This window comes from Nuphar pumila, chromosome 2, assembly GCF_984573655.1.
Source record: "Nuphar pumila chromosome 2, dmNupPumi1.hap1.1, whole genome shotgun sequence".
Lineage (NCBI taxonomy): Eukaryota > Viridiplantae > Streptophyta > Magnoliopsida > Nymphaeales > Nymphaeaceae > Nuphar > Nuphar pumila.
Window position 1 is genome coordinate 147,474,212 of NC_143250.1, and position 23,466 is coordinate 147,497,677.

A 23,466-nucleotide genomic window follows, 5' to 3' on the forward strand; every position below is an offset into this window, starting at 1 on the left:
GTGCCGCACTGGCCTATGAAAGAAATAGGTCTGTGACAGATTGGCATCAGAGCAGAAATATTCACGAAGACTTTATTGTTTATTGTATATGACACTGAAAAGGAAAGAGATGGTTTATCTTGGTTACACAAATTTACGTAGCTGAAGTATTCTTGATCGGGCACATAAGCAAGATGTTGGCAGGATGGTATAGGACATCTTGATCATGCTAAGCAGAAGCGTAAGGTTGTTGTTCAGTTGGTTAAAAGAACGTGGATAAGCCAAAAATTTATACCAGTTGTGCGTTAGGCTCTCATGTGAAGCGTGATGTTTGCCTTGTGCATGCAGAGAATGCACGTTGGATTCGGCTAGATGGATTTGCACATTTGGGTATATATAGGAGACTCAACTAAACTTTTATATTCTCTTTCAAGATTGTGGGTTAGCGGACTGTACATCTTGAGCAGAATGCTCATTGTTTTGGTCCATCGAGTTGCCAGTTCCTCTGTGGATTGTGTGTGTAAAAAAAGTTATTGTTCGTGGCTCGTCGGTTTGGTTTCTGCGAGAACATTTTGCTAACTCTGCGAGAGAGTTACAATGTGTTGGCTCTAGATAAGAGTTGCAGCATTGGTCTAAGGTGTCATTGTGAGGACGAGTGCCCAAGAAAATACTTTGAAAGACCGCTTTGGGGTGATATGCAACTAGGTGTTCCCCACTTGAGGACTAGTTTGGACCATTGAAAAACTTCAAGTTGGTGCTTAAGGAAATTGATATTCCTACGACACACATTGGTGGTCATTTTTCTTTTCGAAAACTATGAAGGGTTTGAAATTATTCTTGTTGGGGTTGGAAGGCACCCCAACCATGAGCATAAAGATGATAAGTTTATCGTGCGGGCGAGAATGACCCATTTGTATATGAGATTACACTAGGATCCCACGAGTAAAGAATGCTCGATGTTGATTGAGCAGAAGATGTTGTCTAAGTGATCGGATGTGTGCATTAAGGAATGAGACTTGTCATGTTAAAGGTTGCGTTGATGGTGGATGAAAACCATAACAAGTTGAGAAGGGTGAATACAAGAAGTAAACAAAAGATAAGTATAAACAAAAACTGGCATATTAGGTAAGATTGTGTTCTTACCTACATCGGCATTGTCGAAAATGACAATGGTTTGGGTGGGGGAGAATATCCTGAATAGAGCTTTCAAAATGGAGCATGCGCAGTGTTGAGCTCTATCGAGTGAAAAATGCATCGAGTGTAAGAACACGCTAATGCATTGGCTTGATCGATGACGTGCAGTGGTAGCATGATACGTGATAGGCAACAATATCGTTGTTAGTGCATCGCTGTGTGACGGCACAGACGTGGAGCATTGTTTGGTTAAACAGTGCCAGCAGATTAGAAGATGTTGCCTTTGAAAATTTGCTTGAGGACCTCTCAACTTGCAGGAATCCCACATGTAGCGATTGGATGCACGGGGGTGCGTGTGGGTTAGGGTTAATTCTCTTAGGGATCACATTAGGTAATTTCAACCATAGGGTTAGGGTTAATTCTCTCAGGGATCACATTAGGTAATTTCAACCAAGTATGGTGACTCGGGGCTAGGCGATGGTGAATGAGTCTAGGTGGTGTTCTTTGCTGTGGTGTTTAATCATCAACTGGTCTTCGGACTGGAGCCACAAGGTCTTGTTCCTTCAATGATGAGGTTTTGTTGTAGCGTACTTATGGAGCCGCAATACGCTCTATAGCACGCAAGGCTAAGGTAAGTTTGTGCCATTTTCGAAAGTATTAGCTGGTATGGGACAACTATGCACTAAGTGGCATGGACTACACAGAATACGCATCTGGAGATGTGCTTGATCAGCTTTCACTAGGCAGCTACGCACGAAGTGGTATGCAGGGCCAATGAAATGATTCAGTATTTGGAAAGGTGTTAGTATGCAGCCATTGGCCGTTAAGCTGGCCAGATTGAGCAGTTTAATGTGTTACGGGTTTACAAAGCATTTTACGCCCATGACAAATTAGTTGCGAGTGAGCGACCGAAAGTCTTACGGTGGTAAGAAATGACTGTCACACCGTAAGACTAAGAAATAGGCGTGTGACAGAAATATTCTAAGAAATAAATGGTTTGGAACTTACACGTTACTCTCTATGTATCTATCTATCTATATATTTATCGTATGTTGATACAATTTCAGAAATTTGATGTGTTTCTCATAATAACTCACCTGTAAACAATTGGTACCAGTTTCTAAAAATTTGATAAAAGTTAGAAAGGAGTACCTTAATATATATATATATATATATATATATATATATATATATATATATAAGAAGAATTGAAGTAGCTAACATGCATATTTAATGAATACTTATTGCACTACATGCATTTTTTAACCCATAGTTTATGAAAGGCGCAAAGAAAGTGCTAGCCTCGTAGCAATGAATTGTCAAATTTATATAAAATTATTACCACCGAGGTGGTATCCCACGTGGTAAGCTGGGTCCTGTGTCAAGCTGAAGTCCCAGGATCGAATGCCCCCCCCCACCCCACCACCACCACCACCACCACCACATGGGGCGGCTGTTGTTCTGGTAGGGGTCCACCTAACCCCAGCTTGCCTTTAAAAAAAAAATTATACAAAATTGTTATACTTGTTTTAGAGTATGTAATGTATTATAAATACATTTATATTATAAATCATATAAACTTTGTTAAAGATTTGGGAGAGGCATCTCAAATATTTTGTATTCCTATTTATAGTTTATACACTGCATGTTACCACGTGCAAAACTATGACTAGCCGATTTCTTTCCCATCTCTTCTCTTTTTCTTTTTTGTCCTTACAATTGAAATATGTTTGATACGATCAGAGATGCAGACGAGTTCAGTAATGGTTGGACGCTAACATTACCCTCTCTCGCATAATAAGATGCAACCCAACCATACGTGGACTCACAATAATGGGTCGCCTTAGGGCCGGGCCAGGGTCAACCTGCACCCACCCATAAACTTAATGATCGGGTTCGGGTTTTGCCGGGTCATGAAAATAGAATCCCAAAACTGGTCCGGTATAATTTCAGAAAATTTAACATTAAAAATACATATTGCTCAGTTCGACCCAAATACTATTTGGCTCGGTATTTTGCATGCCCCAGAAATTCAGGTCGATACAAACCTGACCCAGATGAGCCCCCTTTGGGGGCATTACTGAATCTTACATAATCAGAGGAATCCTAACTAGATTTGGACTGGCAACAATACATGAATGAATCTTACCAAACGTGGATACAACTGATTTTTTGCCCTTAACAGAGACGATTTTACATCTGGGTTTCAGACGGTCTAGAAATGTGAATTACCCAAACCAGGTCTGCCCATCAACTATTTGGGAACTTTTCGCTTGCACAAGAGGTTTTAACTAGGGATGGCAGTGGACCGGGGCGGGGGACAAGGTCTCCAACTCCCCACCCCATTTCAAAATCCTGCCCTCCATCCCCGCCTCTATCCCCATTTCATGTCCTCCATCCCCAGTCCAAACGGAGCAAGGCAGGGCAGGGCAGGGCCCCATTTTCCCTCGGTCCACTACCATCCCTAAAGAAGGATTTGAGGGCAGGGCAGGGCAAGGCGGGGATTGGAGCGGGGGAAAGCATAAGTCCATCCCTGCACAGGTTTTGATTTTAATCTCCATCCCTGTTTCATGTCCTCCATCCCTGATCCAAATGGGGCAAGGTGGGGGCCTGTTTTCCCCAAGTCCACTGCCATCCCTAGTTTTAACAACCAAGGCTGTTTTCGTCTTGAGAGAACCCACTTTCTCACGTTATTGTAAACGTAAGAACGTGAGAAAGTGGGGCTAAGCGAGAATGAATTAAATATGATTCATTCTCTTGCAAAAATGTTGAGTTGAAGTCAGTCATGGGGTAGGGCTCGTGACTCAGGCAAACCCTGGATGCTCGCCAAAGTATTAAACACTGATGAATTAGTTCCTTGCTATACTCTTTTTTTTACTCGAAAAAGCCGCTCCAGAAGCAGAGACCTAGCTGTGATGGCTCAGCCTGCTGTACTTACAGTCTCTGTCCATGTCAGCATAAAACTCAGGGAGTTGCCAAGCTTCAGTTTATGTGGGGGTGACGCCCATGGGATTTGAACCTAGACTGCCAGTCAAACGGTCTAGGCCCCATCCCACTAAACCAAACCCCTCGGGTCTGTTCCTTGCTGTATTCTTGGTGAGTTTCAAACCTAGACTTACTCTGCACCACCGGCATAAAAGATGGATAACCTGCTCAGCAGCCAAGGGGCCTACAGAGGTGTGGGCTTGGTGAGCTGTCACTGTTTATGCATCATGGTGTATTCTCAGTTGCCATTCTGGCATAGTTCAACATCAGAGACATGCCTTCAACAATCTATAAAGTCAACCCTGTGGACCTTATTTTTCCATTCATTTCCATCCAATGATAAAATCATGAACCCTTATTGCAGTTCATTCATTTCAATCCTGGGAATCTTTCAACGATCACATATAAACTCATAGCAAAAGCATAAGATGCAATTTGGGGTTTTTATTAGATCAGCATCACCATGTCAACCTGGCAAAATTAGCATGAGTTCAACAAAAACTGTTTTATCAGCACCTGAACATTGGACCATAGAGAATTTTGTCATCCGATGTGGAAGAAGAAGAAAAGGAAAACTGGCCAACTTCAACATAATTTCTGACTATTCCATGAAAGTAGATCTCAGAAAATCTTAATGATGTGAGGGTGTCCATGAATCAAAACCAGAGGTCAAACATCATTCCCTTTTCATATTCTCGCTTCTTTCAACCTTTTAGGTAGAAATAGGGCTTCTGGGGTCAAACACAATAACTGGATGGTTAGGTCCCACTATCATAACCAAGGGATCTCAGGTTCGGTGTGCCCCGTGGTGATGCTGATCTAATAAAACCCCCAAAGATCATATTACCATCAGATACAAAAACAAAAAAGTGGTTGTGTAGAGACATGATACCAAAGATCATATTACCATCACCAGAGCAATGGTTGAAGAACTGCAGGCAACAGGAATGCCATGAATATATCCATAGAAAAGCAAAAACATCTGATACAGTTTTTAACAAAGTAATTATTCTTTTCATTCGAAAAAGGTATCAGCTATAAGCCGCCTGAATGAAATTATTGAGAATGAGAAACAGCAACTTGCAACGCCCAACAGGAAGCATTTCAATCTCTGGTATTGACAAATAAGAGAAAATGACAGCCATCAATCATATGTTACCCATGCAGGATCAGGTCTCAGATGAAGTTTCGAATATCCAGTGATTTGACATCAACCATCTCCTCATCCTTGAACTCCTCCCTACATGAAATAAATGAGAAAGTAAGGTAATGGAAAACATAAAGAAAACTACCATGACGTAGGCGTTTGTGGAAGATCATGTTAGATGATCACAAAAGCTTGACTAGGGAGTCAACTACCTCAAAGTTGCTCCTTGAGCAATTTTCTGCTTTGTCACCTTTTCTCAGTCATAGGATTCAAATTGAGTTGGATGGCTGGCATAGCAACTTGATTCAAGGTATGGATACCAAGAATCCAATTTTGAACTCAAGATTGAAGTTCATATTCCACTAGGAATGCCTTCATGGTGATGAGGCTGATACAAATGGTGCATCATGTTAGGAAAGAGTGGGAACATGCACCATAGTGATGCCCAAGAGATACCTCTTCTTCTGAGTTTCCATTGCTTCAAAGGCTTCCTTCTTCAGCTCCCCCAACTGTGCTTTAGCTATTTTCAGTTCCAATTGCTCTTCATATTTAGGCAGATCTTCCTTTCGGATGCCAAGTCTGACCCAAAAATATACATACAAAAGGGTCACAACATTGTATGTTAAACATGTATTACTGCTGATTTTTACTCACTGGAGACAACCAGATGAAAATACCATCAAATGTACAATATAGATACATCTACCTTTTTGTTTCCCCTCACATTACTTTGGAACACAAAGATAAGAAACATTAAAGGACAATACAAATGGCAAGTATCTTCATTGTGCCAGGTGGATAGTCACACACATCACTGTGCATGTATGTCTGTGTGCGTGCAGATATGTTTGCGCACATGTGAATATACTTGCACTCAGGTTACTGTTCTGGACAATAAGATGAATTATCCCAACCGCCCAAGCAGTAGTTTAAGAGGATGTGCACGTTGTGCAACTGCATGCATGTCAGTTACATGGTAGCTCACTAGTCAGGACAACAAGATGAATAAGAGAACCTTTCAACTGGCGTTTCTCACAGGACGTGTAAGTGCAAGTCTATAACAATGAGCATTTCCACACATTCATATAAACCTTTTTTCTCCCAGATGTTGAAATGGTAAAAAAAAACTAATAGACCAGGATTAAATAATGGTCAAGGATCATGTAGAAATTAATCCAATACACGCGAAAACCTAGTCTACATGCAGGTTTTGTGTATCTTAAGCTTCTTTTAAATTCGATAGTGCAGACTGTTTGCCAAAGCAAGATGGTTTTCTTTGAAATCGCTAGAAACCTTCCAACTGTGCAACCAAGAAAGCTTCAGTGACCATAACCAGGTTCCTCACCAACTTTCGTCCTGTGGGGAATCAACCTGGCAAGAAGAAATTAGTTATCCAGATTCAGCTTGAAAATATTCATTTCTCCTGGCCAAGCAAAGCCAGAATAATGCAATAATTCCATTAGGTAATTCCTTCTTAATGGTTACTTTCATCTTAGTTTCTGTCACGTTCATTTATTTTGGGGGATTCATTTATTACTTCACTTGTTATTTACAATTATGACCTATAATAAATTGTCACCCAGAATCTTACTGATGGCATTGCGTGTGAGTCTGTATAATGGACCATTTTTTATTTCATTTAATAAAGTAGCCAAGCTCACAAATAAGAAAAATGCAACTTGCACTCACAAAAATAAATGGTATATCACTGAACCGTAAAAGCTGTGATCCACTCAACTGTACAGACTTACTTCTTGTTTATCTTATCAAACTCTGCTAATAGGAGAGCCATTTCCTTCTTGTCAGACCTCAAAAGTGGCTTCTTGATTTCTTTCTCAACCTTTTCTAATGCTTCCATCATCATAGCCTCTGCACCAAGATCATCAGTGAGTCCTCGCCTGAGCAAGAACATCCCTCTATCAGATTCTTGCATTCAGTAAAACATTATCACTAAATATGATTTATTTTTTCCCTTTAAGAAAGAAAGAAGAGAAGGGAACTAGGAATAAAAAAAGAAGGCAGAATATGTTCATCATGGGTTCTAAATATCAAACACTAAGGGCACATTTGTCCTTTCTTGGAAAAGGAGTCCAACACCCCCACCCCAGGTCATTGGCAAGCATTTCTGAAGGGAAGGGCTGCTGATAGATTTGGGGGTGACTTTCATGAGGAAAGCCGTTCCATGTTCATGTGCAACTGTTAAAATGTATCATTCAACCTTTGTAATATTATATATATTTTATATATATAAAGGATAATACATATTCATATATTGTATATATGCATATGTATTATCCTAATTATATATATAAAATATATATTTCTCTATTTATAGGCATAGGGGTAGTTTAGACATTTCACGGTTTTACGCATATTCCATTCGGAATATGTTTGTAATTTAATTTTATTTTTTATTTTTTATTTTTCTCCTTTTTTTGGGTTTGCGCCACCTAGGGAGGCTCCCCAAAGAGTCGTTGGGGAGCCCCCAACGGTCACAAATGTGACCGTTGGGGGCTCCCAACGACTCCTTTGGGAGCCCCCTTTGTGGCTCCTCTCTTGTGTTATAAATAGGGGTCTCCCCCCTTGTATTTCTTTACTCCTTGGAGGAGCTTATGCTCCATTGTATAGGGTTTTTACCCTCTTCTCCCTATTTCTTCAATAATATTCAACTTATGACTTTAAGTCATATTTATCCCTTTTATGGGTTTATGTATTAGCACTTGATGTGCTTGTGTTGTTCCCTTAAGTGGGTGTATTCGCACTTAATGTGCATATGCATGGGTTCATTATCGAACCTAAAATATTCAAAGTCACTTTCTAACATGGTATCAGAGCCCGGTTACGATGGGATTGTCTCTTGGCGCAACGGAAAGCATGGTGCTCAAGAAATGGTGAAGTATTCTTTGTTCCTTCTCCTTTTTTGGAAGTTTTTCGGTATGTATCTCTTTTCTTAACATATTATGTATTATGAAACTATTTTTTACACATTTTGTGTTTTTTGAATCATTTCCTTTTAGTATATTTTAAAAATATCTCTTTTTAATTTTGGTAAACGTGTTTATTGTTCAAATATATAATTCTTGTTTATATAAGTTATCGATTCCTCATTGCATATTATAGTAATTTATGTTTGAAATTACATATAATAGTAATTTATGGTTTTTAAAATTGTTTTCAATTATGTGAGATTTATGATTCTTCCGTGAGAATTTCGTGATTAACCTATAAATTAACTTTTTATATATATTTTCTTGCTAAATTAATGATCTTTGCTTAAAACTCTTGTGTATGGTTTTTAGTGCTTTTTTCTGAAAAACAAAAAATTTATATATATATATATAGATAGATAGATATTTTGATATAATGAGAATTTCTCGCATCTAAATATTTGTTGTTTATTTTAAAAATCTCCTCACACTCTATAGAGAGCATAGTGTATCTATTGCATCCTTTGGTATAAAAGATTTTCATTATTTTGATTTTTCCTCTAAAGATGCCTACATTGGCCATAATATGGTCTTCCTTGTCTTAAATTGCATATGATTGCATAATTAAAGCTTGAGAGTCTCAAGCATTTGTTTCTTTTTATGAAATACATGCTTTATTACATGTTTTCCTTTATTACGCTTTTTTGCGTATTTTGTTCAAGTGATTGTGAAAGTGTCTTTGTACACTTCTTTTATAAACTATTTATGCTTGTATGCATATTGTCTATCTTTTATCGTTTTGCCTCATAAATGGATTTAAAATATCATTTTGGAATAAATGTGTGAATATACACATCAAGAACACTTGTGCACAAAAGCACAAAACATAAATGTGCAAATGCACTCATATGATTCATAAACAATAAAAGATTGGGCAATAATCTCCAAAACCTTGATTTTAATATACCTTAAAACATTTAAGGTTTTAAACACCATATATCCATCACATTTACATATAAATGAAAGCATCTATTAGATCAATGGCCAAAAGAGAAAAAAATGAGTGACACACTCATAATTAGAGATCATATAACAAATCATTTTAGAGTCCCAAGGTGCCCATAACTCACCTCAACAACCATCTAAAATATGGCAAGTGGACAATCTAGAATGATATAACACGAGGTGAACATAACTCACCTCAACAACCATCTAAAATATGACAAGTGGACAATCTAGAATGATATAACACGAGGTGCCCATAACTCACCTCAACAAACATCTCTAATAAAACAATAATAAGGCCAAACAAATGATGCATTAAATAACATGTGATGGACAAATATAAATGCCACAAAAAGGCAATAAACACTTTATGAATCATTTTTCAAAGAAAAGAGGACCGATTAAAAATTGAATCAAACGTCCAACATAATCAATCACAACAATATGTTATATGACAATAATGTTGTATATATACGAAATTATGATCATTATTAAAAGACTTAATCAACACAACATAAAATATTTAAGCTATGTCATGTGGGAAAAAGGATTTGGAATAATCCAAGAAATAATCAAGCCTTTATAATTAGCAATTTATATGTATACCAAGATGCAAAATGACAATAATCTTAAATGTGCAAATTTAGGACAACATGTACTAAGATATTACAGAAGCATTTATAATGATAAAATAAACAATCTTACAAGTCCATTTAGGGATAAAAACAAACACAAGCCCTAAAGAAGACAATAAAAACATCTCTTTATTGAAAAGAGAGTACAATGTGAAAATGTCATTTTGCATAAAAAAGTGGCCAAAAAACCATAAGCACTTAATATATAGATTAAATGCCAAAAAATCAACTTGATTTTAAAATATGCATATCAAAAATATGATTCACTTGAATATCTTAAAACACAAGTCATGAATGAAATTTTGCAAATTTCAACAATAGTTCATCTATTACAAACAACTACCTCATTAGTCCTCCAAAACCCATAAATCAAGTGTATAAGCTACTAGATCAAGAATATAAATATAATGCCATTAAAGGCCAAAGACACACACAAAGGTGTGCAAAAGAACCTCTTGTCTACATATAATAATACTTGAAATGAGTGTATCTACGACAAGAACAAGAGAATACACGCCAACATGGACCAAAAGCATCTCTTCTCTATGTAAAAATACACTCAAAACCAAGTATGTTCAGCTACTAGAACAAGAGTAATAAGTCAACCATGGGCTAAAACACAATACATCTTTTATCTACATAAAATGACACTTGAATTGAGTGAAAGAAGTCAACCATGGGCATACAACTCAGCGACTAGAACAAGGATACAAATGCCAACATAGGCTAAAATCACACACCATGGTGTGAATCAACGTGCCTTGTCTACATATAATAACACTCAAGACAAGTGTGTTCAGCTACTAGACCAAGAGAGTAAAAGCCAACAAAGAGCTAACAACACACGAAGATGTAATAAAATTTTTGTCTACATATGATGACACTTAGATAAGGGGCTATAAGAAGAGAAGCCTTTAAGGCAATAAAACTTGTAATGACAAGCATATAAATAAAACCTTGAAACAATATTCTTCAAATCTTGTGTTTATTTTGTCTAAAGTATGCTTGGAGACTTCGTTTCTCTTGTTTGGCACTTCGTTACATGTTTAAAGCATGTTCATTAATGATTTTATTTAAGTATTAATTCATTTCATGATAGTATATGCATATGCTCATTATGGCCTTTTAAGGCCCTCTTTCATTAAAGCATATGTAGCTTATGCCTCTTCGTAGGCTTATTGTGGTGTTCCTTAGTGGACCATTTTGTTATTTCCCATTATGGAGTTGTGATTGTCCAATGATGGACCTTATAAATGCATAATGCATTCTTGCAATTCATTTTCGCATAATTTGCTTCCGCTCACTCTTTAACATGATGTATGATTTTGAAACTTTGGTTTTCTAAATTTACTTTCATGCTAAAATAATTATCCTATCATGTGCTTCAAATTTCTATGCATAAGTTATATTTTTGCACCATTGTTTTGCGGATATGTCATCCGATATGGTTTCAATTAAGCTTGTTAGAAATGTTCCAATTGAGTAAAGTGCAAAGATATGTTTTACTTGTTTCTTTGTTGTTGTTCCACAGGACCTTGAAAATAAGTGGAAAAGGAAGTACCTTGGATAGATCATGGAAGGTGCTCATCGTTAAAAACGTTGGAGGAAGACATTTGCATTTTCAATGGCATTCGGACTGAAGGCTCTTGAAGCCTTGAGATTCTTCCTCTTGCTTTCTTCAATCTTTTCGTTCCCCCACGCAAAGTTTGAGGGGGGGTGTTAAAATGTATCATTGAACCTTTGTAATATTATATATATTTTATATATATAAAGGATAATACATATTCATATATTGTATATATGCATATGTATTATCCTAATTATATATATAAAATATATATTTCTCTATTTATAGGCATAGGGGTAGTTTAGACATTTCACGGTTTTACGCATATTCCATTCGAAATATGTTTGTAATTTAATTTTATTTTTTATTTTTTATTTTTCTCCTTTTTTGGGTTTGCGCCACCTAGGGAGGCTCCCCAAAGAGTCGTTGGGGAGCCCCCAACGGTCACAAATGTGACCGTTGGGGGCTCCCAACGACTCCTTTGGGAGCCCTCTTTGTGGCTCCTCTCTTGTGTTATAAATAGGGGTCTCCCCCCTTGTATTTCTTTACTCCTTGGAGGAGCTTATGCTCCATTGTATAGGGTTTTTACCCTCTTCTCCCTATTTCTTCAATAATATTCAACTTATGACTTTAAGTCATATTTATCCCTTTTATGGGTTTATGTATTAGCACTTGATGTGCTTGTGTTGTTCCCTTAAGTGGGTGTATTCGCACTTAATGTGCATATGTATGGGTTCATTATCGAACCTAAAATATTCAAAGTCACTTTCTAACAGCAACATGTAGGGCATGGCACATAAACAACCCCTGCAAGGTTCCATAAATGCTTGCAAAGTTGAACATCAATATCTCATACCAAACACAGACTACAAAGTAAAAATGTGTGCTTTTAATATATGCAAAAATCAGCTGATGCCTCCAAAGTCCAGATAACTCATACAATTATTTCCATGAGGCAAAGAAGCAGAAATTGTTTGAAAAAGGAAGAATAGTACATACTTCACTCGTATCTCCTTCAATGTCAACAGATATGTCCTGGCATCTGGTATACCCTGTGTCCGTGTCTGAATCGTGTAATTTATTCTTTGTGATTCTGAAAAGAGGTCAGCCCTGAGGTAAAAAAAAAACATTAAAAAAAATATCTCCAAGTTGGCTAGAGGATTAGAATTGTGATGTGTAACCAATACCAGCTAACAGGTTCCTTAAAGCCCAAATTTTTTACAGGCTTCATGTATCCACATGGAAATATGCATGCATAAATATGCTACTACTTTCCGATAAACCAAACTAGGAGCGAGCATCAAGATAAGCAGCCCATAAGGTATTGGACACCAAGCTTGGTTTCAATCAGGTTTTGGCAGGACCATTTATATTGCTAGGATTTATAACTAGCTGCAGATCAGAACAAATAGCCTAAAGTATATCTGATCCTATGTCACATAGGTGTGGATGCGGTGATGCAGCACTTTAAAAAAAACTTGGGTGCGGAGGTGCAGAGAGGGTATATATATATATATATATATATATATATATATATATATATATATATATATATATATATATATATATATATATATATATATATATATATATAGTTTTAAGTTAACACTAATGAAATAAAAACAATTATCATATCATCAATCCATCATGCATAAAGTCATGCAATAAATCAAATTAACAATCTACAATTGCTATTATAGTTACGCTAAGTGAATTAAGAAAACAGGAAACAATCAAACAAGTCAAGCAAAAAATAAGTAAATTATACTAATAAAAGAAACAAACAGTGCATAATTGCATAGCCTGGGTTTAGCAACAAGCCTGGGTTTGGACTTTGCGCCAACGAGGAGAGGAGGAGGAAGGAAGAAGAAGAAAGGGAGGAGGAGAAGAAAAAAGAGAGGAGGAAGTGGAGGGAGGAGGATAAGGAAGAAGAAGAAAGAGAGGGGGAGGAGGATAAGGAAGAAGAAGAAAGAGAGGAGGAGGAGGAGAGAGAGGTACTTATTTCTCTGTCATCGTCACTGCCGTCGGAAGAGGGGAGGGGGAAGCAGTCGGGGAGGAGGAGGAGGGGGGGATGCAGTCGTGCCCTAATACCCCACCACCACCACCACCCCTTTCAATTTTTTAAAATTTTGGACAAACATAACCCTGGGTGCAGGTTGATCGCACCCAGATTTGTTTGACCTCACCTGGTGCAGCAAATTGCATATTTTCCGCACTGAGTGCTGCACCTGCATCGCATCGACGCAGGTGTGGCAGCCACTTAGGCGAGTCCGTGTGACATAGATCTGATCCAATCAGGTTGAATTTGCTTTAGCCTAAACTAGATCTGATCCAATCGGGTTGAATTTGCTTTAGCCTAAACTAGATCTGATCAAATCAGTTTGAAACTTTGAATTTGACACATCCAACCTATCTCCAATCTGAATCACAATCCTATGATTACATAACTGGGAATACTCCATCAAAGTCAGTATAGTCCAACCCAAACCCAATATGTTGACACTCTTACATCCATTTATTGACTTTTTGCAACTGCTTGAGATAATGAACTGCGTCTCAATCAAAATCTTTTTACTTCAGGTGTTAATTTGAACTATCAAGTGATCTAATACATATGTTTATCATGCACTTGAGAGGAACTATCAGAATAATGTCATGATCTTGAGACAAAGCATTAGAATAACGTTTTCTTTCATTAGAAGTTAGAACAAGTAACTGAGCAAGAAAGACAAGCACCTCCTTGAAATGAGCAAGAGATGGGACTTACTTTTCTCTCACAGTCTTCATAACCTTTGCATACTGCTCTACTGCAGCAGGATCGTCTGGATCAAGGGTTACCTTTTCTTTTCGGAGAACTCCTAAGGCTGTCTCAAATTTCTTCTTAACTTCAAAAAAGATGTTCTTCAACATCTCTTCCATAACATGAAGGATATCAGATGCATCAGAAACCAGACACTAACAATAAAATGCATGAAAAATCAATTGATTATGCCAACTTAATAACTACATATGAGGCCACATATCACTTGTGCTGAAAATTACCAAATACTGAAACCAACAAGAACCAAGTAGCACAGTTACTCGATCCTGCATATCTGGGTCCATAAATGGGTAATAAGATTTTTTTTACTTGCAGTATTTCCTTTTTTATGTTAATAACGTCATTTACCATTTAGACAAGACACATTTATTGTCTAAATAAAGTCATCTAGAAAACTTTTGAAGTTTGCACAGATGCAATATTTTTATCAGCCAATTCATCAATGAAGATCAGTGATTTTTCTTATTAGTTGTTTTCGTAAAGTTTTGGCATCTAGTGAAAATTCAACAAAGTTGTGCATCAAAGTCCTCTGCTGAGAACAATCAAGAGGGTTCCATGAATTGGATCTAAGCATCAAATGTAAGTCTCCAGAATAGAAACCCAGAAATGTCTAGTCTCCTCAGAGAATGATTGTGTATACGGACTAAGAAAAACCACTAATCAATTATGGATAAGGAAATAGCAAGACAATGAGATCAATATATTAAATTTCCATGATATGGCAAGCAGCTCACCATCGCCTTTCAGAACAGGGTGATCAGCTTCCTTGGAAAAGTGACGGACTGGCATAACACTTTCATGCTGCAAATTACTTTTTCCAGCACACACCTGTGGAACCTAAAACCAAAAGAAGCACAATTAACAACTGCTGAACAAGGTTTGTGATATTGTAACATGTGTGAGGGTGAAATAGCTTGAACCAGTACTAAATGGCAGGACGTTAGAAGCAGAAGTATGATTTTCACAGAAATGTTTTATTTTCTTTTTCACCTTTATTTGTGGAAAATGAAGATTTATGAGTTCATTACCAAAGTCAATGTGTGTTAGAATAAAAAAATCCATGATCATGGGACGTGCCCATTGTCAATGTATATACATAGGGGTATTTTAGTCTTTTTGTACATAAGGGTATTATAGTCATTGTACACCCTGTTTCTATTTTATTTTATTTTTATTTTTACTTTTATAAATGTTAGAATAGGGAAGAGCTTGATGGTCTTTTGACCATAGAGCCGTTGGGGAGGTCCCAACAGCTCTCTTGTCTCCTTTGTCTATATAAAGGGGTTGAAACCAGAGTTACCGGAAGCGCCTAGGCAAAAGGGGAAGTGCGCTTCCCCGAAGCGCGCTTCGGAAGCGCGAAACGTCGCGCTTCCGAAGCGTGAGGGGAAGCGTCCCCCTTTTTTGGGAAGCGCGCTTCCCTTTTATGGGAAGCGCGCTTCCCTTTTATGGGAAGCACGTCCCCCTTTTATGGGAAACGCGCTTCCCATAAATGGGAAGCGCGCTTCCCCCACGCTTCCCCCACGTTTCCCCCTCGCTTCCCCCTCGCTTCCCCCATTTTTTCGCTTCCCCTCGCTTCCGGTTCGCTTCCTAGGTCGTTTCCGAGACGGTTCGGAATTTTCTTCTAAGTGGTCCCACGCTTCCCCGCTTCCTAAATTTTTGAAAGTGCCTCGCTTCCCGCTCCCGCTTCCCGCTCCCGCTTCCCGCTCCCGCTTCCTTGACTGGTAACTCTGGTTGAAACCCCACACAAGGCATGCTTTTTCTTAGAGCATTTTTTCAATAACATTTTACATTTTTATGTGTTGTGTGCCCTTAAGTGGCTGATTTGCATGACTTGTGCATTCATGTAATTGACCAGAGTTACCGGAAGCGCCTAGGCGCATGGGGAAGCGTGCTTCCCCGAAGCACGTTTCGGAAGCACGAAACGTCGCACTTTCGAAACATGCAGGGAAGCACATTTTTTTGGAAAGCGTGCTTCTCAAAATGGGAAGTGTGTTTCCCTTTTATGGGAAGCGTGCTTCCCCCACGCTTCCCCATTTTTTCATTTTTTTATATTTTTTCGCTTAAAGTTCGCTTCTTAGGTCGCTTCCGAGACGGTTCATAATTTTCTTCTAAGTCATCCCACGCTTCCCGCTTCCTAAATTTTTTAAAGTGCCTCGCTTCCCGCTCCCGCTTCCCGTATCACTTCCCGCTCCCGCTTCCCCGACTGGTAACTCTGTAATTGACCCATAAGTGGTCATTGTGATTGTGTATGTAACATTTGAATTTCATTATATGGTATCAGATCCTTGGTGCTCTATTGATGTTATTGAGGTATTAAAGAGACTAGTGGAAGATCAAGAAAATTGAGAACTTCGAGAAGCGTGTCAATAGCCTCACTTCAAGATTGATGCTCGTGTGGATGATTCTTTGAAGATTGGAAGAGTTTGACACATCAAAGTGTGGAGCATTGCTAAACTAAGTACCTCTTACTCTTTTTAGCTATATATATATATATATTGTTTTCTCTCTTTTCGACAGGTCTGGCCTAACTGACGAGAAGAGAGTAGATACACCCGAAGTTATCAACTCAAAGATGAAGATTGATGATGGAACTCCATTGAACGACACTACCAAATATCAACAGATGATCGATGCCTTGATATACTTGACCATCTCCAGACGATATATCTCACAGTTCACGCTGCTAGTCAATTTCAACACTCTCCTACCTCAATTCATATGAGTGTTGTTATGTGCATTATTAGGTATTTAAGAAATTTCGTTAACAAAAGATTATTTTTATCTTCATCCTCTCATCTTGAATTAGTTGCATATTCTGACTATGACTGGAGAGGAGATCCCAATGATAGACGCTCAACCACTGGTTTCTGTATTTTTGTAAGAAACTCACTAGTGTGTTGGAAATGCAAAAAGCAACAAAAGGTGTATTTGTCATCCACAGAAGCAGAGTATTGGGCTATGGCTACCACAACATCAGAGATTGTTTGGTTGACAAGCTTACTGGCAGATATGAGAATACCATCAACAACATCATTCAAGCTAATGTTGCGATAACAAAAGTACCATATACATTGTTGGGAATCATACTTTTTATGAGCGCACTAAGCACATCGAGATGGACTGCCACTATGTTAGAGAAGAATTTTTAAAGAAGACGATTTTGCTACCACATGTCATATCTGAATATCAGCTTGCAGACTTTTTCACTAAAGCCCTTCCTTCTCCTAGGTTTCATTTCTTGTTAGGCAAACTTTCAATGATCACACCATAAGTTTGAGGGGTAGTGTCAATGTTTATATATAGGAGTATTTTAATCTTTTTGTATACAAGGGTATTATAGTCATTGTACACACTTTTGTTAGGTCTTTTGACCGTAGAGCCGTTGTGATCTCCTCAACGGCTACATTTCTAGTCGTTGGGAAGGTTCCAATGGCTCTCTCTTGTCTCCTTTGTGTATATAAAGGGGTTGAAACCCCACACCGTGCATGCTTTTTATTAGAGCATTTTCTCAATAACATTTTACATTTTTATGTGTGTTGTGTACCCTTATGTGGCTGATTTGTGTAACGTTTGTGTTCATGTAATTGACCCATAAGTGGTCATGGTGATTGTGTATGTCCATAAGTGACATTTAAATATCTTTTGTATTTCATTACACCCATATATCCCTAAAAGCTTGCAGCCTAAAGCTGCTTCTAAAGCAAGAAGGTAGGTGCTTCCAAAACCCCCAAAGGACATGGAACCACAATTCAATGTCACATTGCACTTTTATTATATTGCAGAGACTCCAAAATTCAAAACCAACTGTAAATTCTCTAATTTAATTCAATTTTGTGGATAAAATTTTATCCATATTCTACCAAAAAACACACAAAAAAGTACTATTTTCAATTTTATAAAACTCAAAGGGCTCTTGGGATTGAATGAGATAATTGAATGGTTAGGATCTACATTACTTGGACACTGACACAGTGTCAATGTTAGACACGAGTACAAATGGATACAGCGGGTTTTGAAAAACTAGATAGATGAACATGGCTATATATATATATATAGAGAGAGAGAGAGAGGGAGGGAGGGAGGGTCCTTTTTGTATAGTAAAGGGGCATGTCAACTCATTTTCTGGAGTACCCAATGAAAATATGGAGAAAAAAAAGGGCCTAAACAAGGTTGACATGAAGTGTCTGACATCGGACACTTTGTATCTAAGACATGCAAAGTGTCCGACATGCAACACCAATTGTCCATTTTTTCTTGGACACTTCTATGTTAAAAAATGAAGTGTCTAGAAGCGTCAGTGTCCAAGTGTCAGACATTGACACCTTATTACTATAAGAAGAATACACACACCATTACACATATTCATTTCTTCCTGGTCTTTGTGGTATTATTGTAACTTCTTATGAATTATGCTGTCTGCATCAGTTGAAGATGTTTATGCAGTTTCTACACATATTTACTATAAAATTAATAATTAAGTACATAAAATTTCAAGTGAAGATTAATTACGTATTTGTATACAGGTAAAAACAAGAAACATCTTCCAAGAATTTAAGGGTCGTATATTAGCATAACTAGTTAATCTTGGTTTTTGCAGCAATTCCATATGCGAGGATATATCTCATTCATTTAAGTTACATAACTTAAAAAGATCCCAAGTTTGTTTCCTAAACACTTTTTGGTTGATTCTCATTTCTTCCTTCGCATAGATTTAGGAAACCCTCAATTTTGTTTCCATTTCTTTCATTGCATTTAAATTCAAAGGCTGATAGCTGCTTCCTTTTGAAGCAGGCCACCAACAGGTAAAAAGTCACCAATGTCAAATTCACAATAAGTAGAACCCCATGAGATGATATTCTCCTCTCCTCACCAAGCTAATACAAATAGCTTCCTTGAGCAAGGGAAATGCACAGAAAACATGCAATAATGCTCTTGGAAAGGCATTCCCCTTGTCAGCTGATCGTCCATTCTACCAGCAGATATAGCTTCTTATTTTCTTTACAAGAAACCTTAGATCTATTAAAATTCTTGACAAGCTATAGACCACACATCAAAAATTTTCAGAAAACCTATAAACAAGACCAAATCAGATATATATAGAGTCAACCTCTCCAGCCTTACAAACATTTTGCTCTCATTTTCAGTTGCAGTATTGAACATCCACCAACCATTCAACTTTGCTGCAACACAGATGGGGCCCTCCACACATGGTTTGTCAGCCTTTACCGGTTAGGTGGAGAGATGATTACCATGAGCATGCCATTGAATTTTCTACCATGTGTTCGCTCGATGTATTCCATCTACAAGCCCATGGGTTCCTTGTTGATGTCAAAAACATGTTTGAATACAGATGTTACATGTCAAGGCATTTCATTGGGATAACTGTAAAATTCACCCTAGTGGAAGTCCAAGACAAAGACTACCTCCGACAGAAGTTGCAAACCTTGACCTCGTGTTTGCTTCCTCCTGTGATCAGTGCCTATGAAGGCAGTTAAGTACTTATTCCATATGCACCATCTAGTACTAAATAACCTTGGTCACCACCATCTTCAAAAGTAGGCAGTACTATTTTACACTCTTTTGACAATCAACTGTTAAGGTGTATTCGGATATTAGTGCAGAGAAGATGGAATGGATCAAGAACCATGATCCAAACAAATATGAGCATGGAGGAAAGGAGATAAAGATGATCAGTATTGATAAGAACAATTCAAAACCTGTAGACTTACAGCTGAAACTTCCAAAGACAAGAAAATCATCCCTACATCTAAAGAAGAGAGAAGGAAAGGTGATGATGACATCCCTACCCTAAAGGAGAGACAAAAGGCATGTATATCAAGTTGTAACAGTTTTGATATAAACATAAATGAAACCTCTCCTCAAGATAATAGAGAGTGAGAGAGTATCTTGAGAGCCATGGATGCAGACTCTGTTAAGAGGCAAACCACGTTACACCATTGTGTTTGGTGTGTGGTGTGTGCCCTTTACTTGTTATTGTGATACCTTTAAATTAACAATGCCATACAGCTTGAAACTTCAAGCACCACAACTATTAAAATTCAAGCATATCAGCCATTTAAAATTCTTATTCTAGCTTTACTGAATTCACCTTTAAATTTTAAAAAACCCAAAATCCCCCAAAATGGATATTAACAATTAAAAAGAGTAACCACGTGCAATTCCTCTATGAGTTGTTTCCCAACACGTTCATGTAGTTTAAGAATAAAATATCCAAGTATCTTTGCGGGAAAATATTATGTACAAAAAAACACAAAAATATGTTTCAGTTAGAAAGAAGAAAAGATATATAAACAAGTCGAGAGAGAGAGAAAGAGTAAAGAAATAATACTCATAGTAAAACAGGTTTTGGGCCGGGTTTCTTAGGGATGGTCGCTTGACATTCCATTTTCCACAACTCAATTGATCATTTCCCGTTTTCTCTTTTCAATTTAATTAAGCTTTTCTAGCCTCGTAGTTTTACGCCACCAGCATGACGACCGCAGGTATAGCAGGCTGAGCCAGCGCAACCAGGTCTTCATGTTGGGTGCCGTTTCTTTGGGTTATAAATCTAGGAATTGCTATTGATTCATACGTGTTGGAACGAAGGACACCACTCAGGTTATCCGGATGCACCTACTCGTCCAAAAAAACTGGTATACCTTGGAAAACTGCATTATGGAGAAAAAACGTAAATTCTCGATTTGTCCTAGTTTTCAACATAACTTCCAAATTGCAATGGACCACAAATACAAGTTCCCAACTTATCCTACGCTTCTGGAATAGTTTCTTTGACATGCGATGGGCGAAATCCGTGCATCTGGTTGGCGTTTCCAGCAATTTGAAGTTAAATTTATTCAACGATTCATCTGAAGACAGTACGAGACCAACCAAAACCCAAAATTTGTGTATCATTGCATGTTTACATCGATCAGAACAAGTGTTTCGCCCATACCGAGCCGATGCAGAGGCTATCCATCATTCTATCCTTCACCCTTCTCATAAATTCACGCAAAAATAGCAGGAAAAAACACGAATCCGACTCGAACTTCCAAATACGAAGGAAAAAAAGGACGAATACCAATACCCGAAGAGGAAGAAAAATCCTAGAATTTTCACGACGATCGCACCCGAAAATCGAAGAAATGGTGGCATGAAAACAACGAGGATGGAAAAGAGGAAAAGAATTACCATTCTGGCGCGGCTCAGAAGACGCGAGGCGTACGCCATCTCTGAAACAGCTTCGATCTTCCTCTTCTTCTTCTTCCTCCCGACGCCTACCGCTCTTCTGCGCCCTAGAGTGCGGGATGCTATTTATACGTGCGGGGTTACCGAGTCTCATTCGAGTCGGTTGGTCTTCGAATCGTCCGAGACGGCGTGCGAATTAAGGGAAATGGCTGCTTATCGGATATTGGATCGAGACCGGATCCGACTTTTCAAAAGGTAGTCCGACACTAGGGCTGGTTAACGAGCTTGAAGTGTTCAGGCTTGGCTCATTCTTTTGGCGAACCAAGCCGAGTTCAAGCCCGTAATCAGTCCGAGTTAAACGAGCCAAAGTTCAAGTTGGCTTGTTTATAAAACATAAAACATTGTTTTCTACCTGAAAGAAATAGGATTACAAAAAATACTTGTAAAATATATCAAAAATATATTTCTTACTACCTAAGGGGCTCATACCAGTTGAGTGGAGTGCCTATTGTTCATATTCAACTTGCTGAGCCTATTTCACAAGCTTGAATGAGCTCTCTATGAGACGAACATAATCTGAGCCACGAGCGGCTCTGCTTGCTTCCCAACTTTGGATCTTGAATCGACTCGGATCTCACCAGCGTTAATGGACCCATTGAAAATAGGCAAAAACCTATTGGTTTTTCATATAAGCCCGTTTGATTGTAGGATAAAGTGGTGGAAGAAGGAAAAACTTTTTCCAAGACGGTGGGCCCAAGCATTTTCTTCATGTTTTCAGCAAACATGGAAAAACATTAACCAGAACTTTTTAGTTAGTTTTGTCCCATATATCTATCTAAACAAACAGATGTAGAAACATCCAAATAGTTTTATTCTATTGTTTTTCTTTTTTATTTCAAATATTTTTAAGCATGCAAACGCCAAACGGTATGACTATATGAGTTATTATGATATGTTTAGAAAAGCGAAAAAACTTTATAACAATTAGTACTTTCAAAAAATCATCTTTTTCGACAATATCACAATTTTTGTAGCGATATTATCATGATATTAACACACTTTATTTTCAAATTTCCAAAGGTTTTTAAGTTATTGAATATTTTTAAAATTTATAAATCTTACACGTCAATTTTTTTCCAACATATCTCAACAACAAAAATACATTGTCAGTTACTTCCCAAATTCCCCATGTTAAGAAAATTATGATACAGTTGCTTCTAAAAAAAAGAGAGAAGAGATCGGTGACATTTGTCTGCCTGGTCCTGGATCGGGTCCTTGTCCACGTGCATAGGATAATTGTTATTTCCTTCTTAACTCTATTTGGTGTTTCACAAGGATTATATAGGAAATTACCGAAAGCCAATATAGGTCCCAAATTGGATCTGGTTTCAACCCGCATAGGTCCTAGTTAATTGGAGTCCAGTTACAAGGTCTAGTACCAAAGCCAGGTCGTAGACCGACTGGACCTAGCTTAGGTAGGATAACCCTAGGTCAGAGTCACTAAAGTCAAACTTGGGTTAATTGGGTGAAAGCTTAAAGTTCAACCCCATTTCATCATTATATGTACGATGGGTGTTTGTCTAATTTGAAAAATTATTTATCGTTTGGTTGTTTAATAAATAATTAATCTATTATTAATTTCAAAAGAGTGATTAGGAAAACCCTGATATATTGAATGAAATTTACCAACATGGGCACTTTAGAATTTAGATTAGATTAATCTCTCTCTTTCTCTCTCAGTTTTGTTTTCCGAAAGTCAAGTTGGGGTTAGGCAGACCCTTACCAGCTATACAATGATACCATGGTGATTCGAACTTCCAACTTCCCAATACAAGGTGACGTGCACTAGCTGCTCCTACCAAACAGTGGAGCCATGCAATGCCAGTTATTTTCTTTTTTTATTTTTACTCCGAGAAACCACTCCAGGATTTCTCCTGGCAGAGAAAACTCTGAAGGCTTACCCCTCACCCCAGGAGAGGGTCTTGTGTGTTCTCCCCGGAAGACGCACGGTCTTCGGGGGGAACATATAACCTGTTTCGCCCACCCGAGGAGAGGAGTCGTTATGCTTTGGTTTGTGCATG

The 23,466-nt window shown here is 37.9% G+C and overlaps 1 protein-coding gene across 1 annotated transcript; it reads right to left on the reverse strand.

Moving 5' to 3' along the window:
* Window positions 1–4,976: 4,976 nt before the first annotated feature.
* On the reverse strand, window positions 4,977–21,488 carry LOC149847569 (putative ATP synthase 24 kDa subunit, mitochondrial). Its single transcript, XM_089997099.1, has 7 exons — window positions 21,389–21,488; window positions 14,935–15,037; window positions 14,147–14,291; window positions 12,379–12,489; window positions 6,997–7,143; window positions 5,702–5,824; window positions 4,977–5,338 (listed from the first exon to the last, which is right to left on the reverse strand). Exons 1-7 carry the CDS (start codon window positions 21,425–21,427, stop codon window positions 5,275–5,277), a joined length of 732 nt encoding a protein of 243 aa, XP_089853225.1. The 5' UTR covers window positions 21,428–21,488; the 3' UTR covers window positions 4,977–5,274.
* Between the last annotated feature and the right edge of the window lie 1,978 nt (window positions 21,489–23,466).